The sequence below is a fragment of the Geospiza fortis genome, unplaced genomic scaffold (genome assembly GCF_000277835.1).
Source record: "Geospiza fortis unplaced genomic scaffold, GeoFor_1.0 scaffold1257, whole genome shotgun sequence".
Lineage (NCBI taxonomy): Eukaryota > Metazoa > Chordata > Aves > Passeriformes > Thraupidae > Geospiza > Geospiza fortis.
In genome coordinates, this window is record NW_005054658.1 from 15,243 (window position 1) to 25,364 (window position 10,122).

The window sequence follows — 10,122 nt, forward strand, 5'->3', positions numbered from 1 at the left end:
CGTCGTGTCAAGGAACTCAGCTACCAGGTAGGTTGTCTGAGCTGGTGCTGGAGGTCATCCACTCTCCCTGGAGCCCCAGGGCCTTATGTCCCTAGCTGTACATGACTTAGAACATGGCTGACCTGCTGGCCAGAGAGACATGGGTAAGCTAGACCACCCACTGTGTGTATCTCTGATACTGTCTACTGTCGGATAGGTAGTGGCACCCAGAATATTGTCTGGGTCATGAGCCACCCAGGCCATTTCTCAGTGTCCCAGCATCCATGGGGTCTCTGCATGATCCCGGACCTTGGGTGGGACCTCATCAGGGGCAGGAAGATACCTTCACACAGGGAGACAACCAATTTCCTGCCCCACAGTTGAGGCCACCCACAGGTCTAGAGAGGCTCCATTCCCCCAGAACATCATTAAGTGTCTCCTGACCCTTACTGCTCTTGTGGTGATTCAAAGCACAGGTAGGATCATGTCCTGACCCACATGTGTCCCACCCCACAGACAGAAGAGGACCGCAAGAACCTGGTCCGGCTCCAAGACCTCGTGGACAAGCTCCAAATGAAGGTCAAGGCCTACAAGCGACAGGCAGAGGAGGCGGTGAGTACTGGAGGGACATCTGTGGGACCACCCCCTGGGAGAGGACAGTTTGGGATTGGGGTGTGGGAGAGGATGTGGGGAGTAGCAGGGGGCCTTAGGGTGGTCACAGGGTGGGTGAGGAGAGTAGGTCAAGAGAAAGTGGAGAAAGTGGGTGAGTGGTGGGATATGGAGATGGTGGTGGGAAGGATGGATGGATGGATGGATGGATGGATGGATGGATGGATGGATGGGAGGAATGTTAGATGGATGGTTTGTTAAGGAGATGGTTGGGTGGCTGGAAGATGGAAGGATAGGTGGGTCCATGGTGGGCCAGATGGAGCAATAAGAAGATAGGATGGAGGAACAGCTGGCAGGGTGGCAGGACGCCAGACAGAGCTGTGTGGGAGCCTCACTGGTGTCCCTGACCCCTCAGGAGGAACAGGCCAACTCCAACCTGGCCAAGTTCCGCAAGGCGCAGCATGAGCTGGATGAGGCAGAGGAGCGTGCCGACATTGCTGAGTCCCAGGTCAACAAGCTGCGGGCCAAGAGCCGCGACATTGGAGCCAAGGTGGGACTTTCCCCTGCCCTACAGCTGCCCCATGGGTGCCCCACAGCTTCCTTGTGCTCACAGTCCCTTTTTCTCATTCTCCATCAGAAGGGACTCAATGAAGAGTGAAGCTCTGGACCCCCAACAATATTCCCTGGACTGCCAAGTGGCCCACCCCCACTCCCAGCCCCCTAACCTTGGTCAGCCAATAAAAAACATTGAGCAGCATCAGTTTTTGTGGGGCTGTGTTTGTGTGGGGAGGGTGCGGTTTCCCCTTGGCATGGCACCCACAGGATGTCTGTAGCCCACACAAGGTCACCAACGAGTGTGCAGCACCGTGTGCCCCACAGCATGATACAACCAGACCCACAGTGCAATGTGATGCGAACCATGAGCTCGACCTTGAGCTGCCTCACAGTGTATCCGCTGTGGGGCAGCTACTCTGTCTGCCCCATGGTGATCTGTAACCTCAGCCTGCTCCACACCAGCCTAGATCCATGTGGGGGGAGTTTTCCATTTATTGGTACTGATTTTGGAGGTTGATGCCAGCATGAATCATTGGCCACTCCTGTGTATGCTCTTAATTCTGAGCCTTCAGGATAGCAGCAACAGGGCCAAAAAATTTGAGCTGATAGGTCATGTCTGTGCATCTAGCAGAAAGCTTCAGGATGATTTTTCATGTCCACCACATTGTATTGTAGAGTATTTTACCAGTTCAGTATTTCCTAAGTTATTGGGTGGATGCTTATTATATATTCTTACAGTAGATTTCCTTGAGGAATTACTTCCCAATGTTGAATGGACAGTTCCTGAATTCTGAGGTGTTTTATGTACCTGCCTTTTACAACTGATGTTAGTGTGCTTGTGTTGGTGGTGGTGTTAGTGGATTTTTTCTCCCCTTTTTCCCTGCTAGTACTCATGAATCTTATCTGTCTTTGGATGTTTCATCTGGATTTTTCTGTTCTGCTTGGTTTTTTCCTAGGTTGTTTGTACCTCTGTTGGACCTTCCTTTTGCTGCCAGCTCAGCTTTTCAGCCCTGCATTTAGCTCATGTGACTTAGAGGCTTTTTGGCCCAGCTGTCTATTCCAGTCATCTTTGAGGTGTGCTGCTTATCTGCTCTGCTTTGTATGTGTCTGCAGACAGCTGCATATTCAGGTTTGTGTCCTTCTGGTGATCTCTGAGCTGTATGTGGGGGGGATTGTGTTTGTGGATGATACCAATTTTTCTGGAACACTGTGAATACCAGACTACTTGTACCTGTTCCCTTCTCCTTTGGGTCTGCCTCCTTGACTGGTTGTGTGGCAAGAGGGAGTACAATGGTGAAAGAATCAATTAGCTGCATATAAGAATTTAATGGAACCCTTTTCTAGTCTCTCCTGTGAACAAACTTGTGCATTAAAACAGAACTCCTTTGAAAACCAGACCTATGATAAAGTTCCTACTGAAGTTCTTATCTATGGACCCTCCTTCATAATCTTACCAATAAATTCTTCAGTAAATGTGGTAACTTGTGCTGCCCACACTTGCTGATCTTGCTGTTACCTCACTGCCACAGAATCTTGTTTCTGTTTCTCTTCTGCTCTTAAGTTGGAATACTTGAAACTACATGTCCAGAGTTGTTTTTAGCAGTGGCTTTGATGCTTCAAACTTCAGCCATTCTGTGACTCAAACAGTGCTCCTCAGAGAAGCATCATGTTTGATTTTTAAAACAAACCTTAAAACAGTAGTGCAGATTTGAGAAGAAGAGCAGGTCAATATGGCAGCATGCAACCACCCTCCAGAGCACCTCAGAGTTTGAGGATGTTCCATCTTCCCAAAGAAGGTTGTTGTTTCCAGTTGCATGCACCAGCAGCTCATGGTCTTTCCTTCAATACCCATTAAGCTTCTCTGATTAGCTCATTTTGTCTCGTGAAAGTGATGGAAAACGTTTCTTACACAAGAAATAAACCGTTGTCTGCCATGTTGGTCAGCTAGGTCAGCTGAGAGTGTTTAAGCCTGTCTTTAGAGAAGGGGGATAGATAGGACTGTGGGCAGGCATGTGCAGCGGGGGAAGGAGAGTGGATGAGGAAAGAGGAGCTTGGTTGGTTGCCTCAGTCACTTGAGGGCTGTTACTGTCTTCTGTAAATATCACCCTGAGTTGAAAATATCATATGTAAGTCTGAATTTGAGAACCTATGATTCAGTGGCAGCCTGCAATAGATTGTTTGGGTTCTCCTGTAAGTTTCATGAACTTGTTTAAAACCAGCTCTGTGTTCACATAGAAAAGCTTATTTTCAATAACAGCAGAGCAGCTACAAATGCTTCTGAGATCTCTCTAGCCTTTCAGCCATTTCTTCCTCAGAGATGAGAAATACTTCCCTAGACCTAGTCCTTTCAGGTACTAGGGCATGAACAAGAACAAAGCCTGCATTATTGTCGCTGCTTCTGTGTGGTAAGGTAACTGTAGGGGGCTCTTGCACCTGGAGGCAGCTGAGCACTCAGAGTATGCTTTGCCACATCAGCATGCTGTGAGTGGAAAAATCCCCTCATCCAATGGTCCTGAAAGAGAAAACACAAGATTCTTGATAGCACTGTTTTTGTACATAGCATATTCTCCTTGTTGGTTGAAGCTGCTCCTCTTAAGCTGATATTACATGCAGATTCAAGTATCTTGGCTCAAATGAGGACACCAAAAACTGTGTTTAATTGTCCATAACTAACATAGTAAAAGACAACGGATAAGTTTTACTATCACTTGTTTTGTCTAAAGCTGAGTTGGAACTGTTCAATAATTTCCTGCAGCTCCAGGAGGCCTGGCAGTGAGTTGGCTGCTTTGCCACAGATTCATAAGCCCACAGAAGAGTATATGTTGCCAAGTATACGTGTGTAAAAGTTGCTTATGCAGTTTCCTCTCCTTCATGCTTTCTATCTTTAGTTCTGCTTAGGCTGTCACTGAGACTGAATCCACTACTGACTGTATAATATACTAATTGTGAATATCTACATTCGTAATTTCCAGGAGGAGGTGCAAAAGAAACTGCCCCTCTAGACTGTCTCTTCAATTACTTCAGGTCCACAGGAGTTTATCAGATGGGCAGGTCCTTTCCAGATGTTGAGGGTATGATGACTTACACTAACATAGGTCAGTCTGGCCCACTCTGTTCCCAGAGCGGTCAGATGTTTGACAGACTGTGACTGTGATGGTCACAAACTCAATCATGAACTTCTCAAAAGGATTTTCCAAATCTTGCTTTTGCTTGTTGTACTTTGACACTGTGTTTGGTTTTTGCTATATTAGGGGTCCTGCATTCCCTGAGGGTAGACTAAGGCTTTTGTCTGGCTTAAAAAGAGCCAACCACCAAACAAAAACGAAGGGAGAATAAACTGTTCACAGTCCTTATGGCATGACCATTAGACCTGTTGTTACTGCTTTCAAAAATAGTAGGCTGTTGGGGGAAACTCTAATATCTGATACTTAAGACAACTAAAAATTAACTTTTTTGCATGAATTTCTATGAACTTGTTCTTCTATAAAATATTCCTTTTTATTTGCCTGTACCTTTGATTATGCAAAGTAGAGCAGTGATACACAGATATCACAGGTATGTTTCTAAACAAAGTGCTGGTGCATATTTATGGTGAAACTTTTGATGTGTTTTCTGCAGCCAGATAATTAGTCTTCAAGGCTGAAATATTCTGCTGGATGTGTGGAGGAGTAACAGAAGTTTTGGAAGAACTTGTTTGATATGCAGTGTGTAAGCTTGTGTATGTACAGCAGAGGTTTTAGTACTTGCTGCCACACTGACAAGTCTGTGTGTGACCAAACTGATAAATCTTTGTGGGAGCTGAAGTGTTTGCCACTGCATTCTTTCTTATGGTGTGTTTTTGGTATTTTCAGTATTGGGCAGTAGACTTTTGAATGGATTGTTTAGCAGATTGTGTGAGTGTGGGTGATGAAGAAGCTGGGGCACTTTTCTGGTGATAAGCTGAGAAGCTTTGGCAGAGGGCTTGAGCAAGCATCTTTGAGTGATGGGGTATTAAATTGCTGTAGCAAGACTTGCAAGACTTTGTCAGCTTAAGGCACTACTAAACAAAGTATTTTTTAATGTGCTTAACTAAAGTTAGTTGTGAGTCATGTCAGAGAATGCACACCTTTCCTGTGTAAGAGATGGTTAGACACACTGCTTGGAAACCAGCAGAACCTCCTAGGTTTGTTAACTTATTTTTGATTTGGGGATGTTGCAGAATCACATGTTTTAGGTGTACTTTGATATCATATTGAGTTAAGCTATTTAGTTTCAGATTGTTGAAGGGGAAACAGCTGGCTGTGGTGACTGCCCCAGGTGACTGATGTTATGAGGGAATAGCTGGTTGTACTATGCTGCTGCTTGTTCACCATGAAAGAGCTGATCTGTGTAAGGCACAAAGGTTTGAAGCAATTAAAGCCAAAAGCTGTCTATGTAGACAAGAGCAGTTTGTAAATTCTGACCTATGAAAAGTATGCATTAAAAAAATACAAAGATACAGGTTTCAACAGGTGATATTTGCATTAGAGTAATGTGAATCTGCTGCACATCATCTGGTACTTAATTTTTAGTAAGTAGTATGGGCTGTGTCCCTGTGGAATACTGCAGCTCTACAGGATTCATGTAACAAATATATTGGATGCAGAGATTAATTTCTTGAAATGGCCTGCAGTGTTCCTTCTCAGGTGGTTCATTAATCTTTCCTGAATGGTGCTGTTCTCTTCTTATCCACCTATCTGGACCAGGAGCAGGGAGTGAACTGGGCACTTTGGAAGTCCATGCCACAAATCAGTGAGATGAGACAGTAGGTCAAGCATAATGTCCTCTAAGGGCACTTGGCTGGAGAGGTGCATGCTTGCTGATGCCATCAATGTAATTTTTATCCTCCCCTGTGACCTCCAGTTTGAATGAAGATTTTTCATTTTCTGTCAAGACAAAGAGGAGATAAGAGAAATACTGTAAGAGTATGGAAGTAGGCTGCAAGCTACAAGTCTGGGATGGTCTGTTATGGCAGCAAAAGTTTTGAACCTGATATCTTGACCTCTGTAGATCTCATGTTTTTGATAGTAAACTCTAGGAAATTGAGGAGAGGAAACAATACATGGTGAAGTTTTAAGTAGTGCTGGTCAGGATGCAAATGCCAGTATTGTGGCAGAAACTGTGGAAACAAGGTGTTCCAGGTTAGAAGTGATACAAGAGGGACGATGGAATCTCCACTTGTCAAGTGTGTAAGTGATCCTTTTCCACAAGGCTTTTTGAGATTGTGATACAGTCTGATGACAGAACTCTGCCCTGCCTCTAGGTGTATGCAGGTACCTATTTCTGCCTCTTTTTAAGAGAGGAAGAAGTATGAGTTTTCAGGTTGTTTCTGAAACAGTTAGCTCCAAACTTTGTGTCACTGTGGTTTCATGCATCAAGTCCTTGCTTTGTTTCCCTTCTCCTTTAAAAAGTGGATCTCTTCAAGTGCCAAAGGATCTGAGCACTACATAATTATGGGTCTGCACCCTTGTTTTGGTCCTCCTCTCCCTTCTTTGTATAACCGTCTTCCCAACTTTCTAAGACAGCTGTTAATCAAGTTGTTAATTCCTGAGTTGCTAAGCTAAGAATCCCAATGCAGTAGAGAATAGGTGGGCAGAGATAAACCCCCAGATGGTTCATTGTGTGTCAAAGCTAACAGTCCTTTGATGTAGCGGAGCCTGATGCTCTGCATTTGGTTTGGGTGTCCTTGCACTGAGCTTCCTTGTGTGTCTATAATGCTTACCTGGTCTTTTCTGGATGATCTTTATTTCCCTGTTAGCTAGGATGGTATGAAATAATCTACACAGAGCTGCTGCTGGCACACTGGTCCTGCTAGGAAGCTGCTGATGGTGACTCCCAAGCAGGTTGAGATCTCTTGGTTCTTATAAGATCACAAATAGGAGGATGTTTCCCAGCTTAAACATATTTTTCCTATATTCTGGGATTGGATCATGTACTTCCATCATGTAAATACACAGAGCTTCAACAAATGACTTTTTATCATTAGTGACTGTAACTATATGGTTTGTGTAGCATAAGTATGTGTCAGAAAGACAAAATACTAAGGCATGAATTGTGATACAAGAAACTGCTGTTTACCATTTTGCTAGTAGTGATATTAAGTTAGCTGCCCATTGGCTAGAAACAAGTTGGATTTAGACATTTTACAGATGTCTTAGAACGGGAAGAAGAAAATAAATGGAACTTTGAAAAATTGTGCAAGGCTTGATTTTTAAAAAAAAATTAATTTTTTTTGTTTCATCCTTACCCCTCTTTCATCTTCTCTTTCCCCATCCAGTACAAAAGATATAAAGTTACCTGAAACACATGTGTACTTGCATGTGGGCTTCTAAAGGGTTGAGTTACCAAGATCTTCAGATCCTTTAAGCCCACAGAGTTGGCAGGGAGTAGGCGGTCATTAAGTACTGGGGGGTTGAAGAAGGATGGGCCAGCAGTTCAAGAGACACCTCCTGAGATCCTCTCCTCTAACTCCAGAACACCAGTCTCATCAACCAGAAGAAGAAGATGGAGGCTGACATCTCCCAGCTGCAGACAGAGGTGGAAGAGGCCATCCAGGAATGTAGGAATGCTGAGGAGAAAGCCAAGAAAGCCATCACTGATGTGAGTGCCATGGTGGGACCAGCATCTAGGACACCTTCCACTGGAGGGTGATGGAGAACTTGCTTTGGTCCTCCTTCTCTGCTTGCTTCTCTCCTCGGGCAGGCGGCCATGATGGCAGAGGAGCTGAAGAAGGAGCAGGACACCAGCGCCCATCTGGAACGGATGAAGAAGAACATGGAGCAGACCATCAAGGACCTGCAGATGAGGTTGGATGAGGCTGAGCAGCTGGCCCTCAAAGGGGGAGCTACCAGGTGGGGTTTCTGAGCTGGCCCAGGTCAATTCCTGCCCCTTGGCCACAGGGCCTCATATCTCATCCTGTACATGACCTAGAATATGGCTGACCTGCTGGCCAGAGAGACATCAATAAACTAGAGCACTCACTGCATGTATGTCTGATACTGCTGCCCCTTGGCCACAGGGCCTCATATCTCATCCTGTACATGACCTAGAATATGGCTGACCTGCTGGCCAGAGAGACATCAATAAACTAGAGCACTCACTGCATGTATGTCTGATACTGCAGTGGGATCCAGAATATTGTCTGGGTTGTGAGCCACCCAGGCCACCTCTCAGTGTCCCAGCACCCATGGGGTCTTTGCATGATCCAGGACCTCAGGTGGGACCTCATAGAGGGAAAGAAGACATCTCTAGATCTGTGGGTGGCCTCCCAGAGCTGAGGCCACCCACAGATCTAGAGTGGCTCCAATCCCTCAGAACATCATTAACTGTCTTCTGACCCTTGCAGCTGGGTGGCGATTCCAAGCGCAGGTAGGGTCAGGTCATGATCCATGTGTGTCTCACCCTACAGACGGAGGAAGACCGTAAAAATATGGTCCGGCTCCAAGACCTTGTGGACAAGCTCCAGCTGAAGGTCAAGGCCTACAAGCGACAGGCAGAGGAGGCGGTGAGCACTGGGTGGGCAGCCATGGGACAACCCCCCAGGAGGGGACAGTGTGGGTTTAGGATGTGGGAGAGGATGTAAGGAGTAGCAGGAGACCTTGAGATGAGGTGGTCAGGGGATGGGATGGGTGGGTTGGTGGTGGGATTGAGAGATGAAGGAAGGAAGGAAGGAAGGAAGGAAGGAAGGAAGGAAGGAAGGAAGGAAGGAAGGAAGGAAGGAAGGAAGGAAGGAAGGAAGGAAGACAAAGTTTATGTGGGTGGAAGATTAAATGGATGGATGGAAGGATGGATGCATGGATGGATGCACAGATGCATGGATGGATGAATGAATGTATCATTAGGTAGATGATTGGGTGGTTCAAAAATAGAATGTCTAAAGAAACAGGTGTTTCTATTGTGGGCCAGATGGAGCAATAAAAAAGTCAGATGTATGGAGAGCAGATGGGGTGGCAGGAGGTCAGATAGAGCTGTGTGGGAGCCTCACTGGTGTCCCTGCATCCTCAGGAGGAACAGGCCAACACCAACCTGGCCAAGTTCCGCAAGGCGCAGCACGAGCTGGATGAGGCAGAGGAGCGTGCCGACATTGCTGAGTCCCAGGTCAACAAGCTGCGGGCCAAGAGCCGCGACATTGGAGCCAAGGTGGGACTTTCCCCTGCCCAAAGGTGCCTCATGGGCAACCCCATGGGTGCCCCACAACAGCCCCTTTTTCTTCTCTATCAGAAGGGACTCAATGAAGAGTGAAGATCCGGATCCCCAAGTATCCTACCTGAACTTGCAGCTGTCCCATTTAGACTTCCAATTGCCCAACTCCCCCTAGCCCCCCAAGCTTGGAAAGCCAATAAAAACCATTGAGCAGCAGCCGTTTGTGTGGGGTTGGATTTGTGTGGGGAGGGTGGGGTTATCCCATTGTATGGCACCTGTAATATCGATGGAGCCCATACAAGTTTCTAGTAAATCTGAAATTTATGAAGAAGAAATTTATGGGATGTGGAAAAAGGGACAGGCTATGTGGGAGCATTGTCAGAGCATTCAGGGATGCAGCGAGGAAGGCCAAAGTCACCTTGGAATTGAATCTAGCAAGGGATAACAGGACAACAAGAAGGGCTTTTACAGGTATATCAGCAGCAAAAGGAAGATTAGGGAAAATATGAGGCCACTGTTGAATCAGATGAGAGAGCACCACTGTGGAGAAGGACCTGGGAGTCTTGGTGGATAACAAGTTGACTATGAGCTAGCAGTGTGTCCTTGGGGCCAGGAGGGCCAATAGTGTCCTGAGTGCATCGGGAAGTGTGTGACCAGAGGGTCAAAGGAGATGATCCTGCCCCTCTGTTCAGTCATAGTGAGGCCACATCTGCTGTGGCTCCAGTTCTGGGCTACTCATCACAAGAAAGACAAGGAATTACTGGAGAGGGTCCAGCAGGCCATGAATATGATCTGGGATCTGGAGCATCTCTCCAGGGA

General features: G+C 46.3%; 1 protein-coding gene across 1 annotated transcript in view; it reads left to right on the forward strand.

Annotated features, from left to right (window-relative positions):
- The window catches only part of LOC102041027 (myosin-6), a 20,357-nt gene extending 10,955 nt beyond the window's left edge, over window positions 1-9,402 (forward strand). The window contains exons 34-37 of the mRNA XM_031064926.1: window positions 1-27; window positions 496-591; window positions 9,166-9,300; window positions 9,385-9,402. The exon at window positions 1-27 is cut by the window's left edge and continues 246 nt beyond it. Coding sequence (XP_030920786.1) covers window positions 1-27; window positions 496-591; window positions 9,166-9,300; window positions 9,385-9,402 — 276 coding nt within the window. The remainder of the gene's footprint in view (window positions 28-495; window positions 592-9,165; window positions 9,301-9,384) is intronic.
- The last annotated feature ends 720 nt before the right edge of the window (window positions 9,403-10,122 follow it).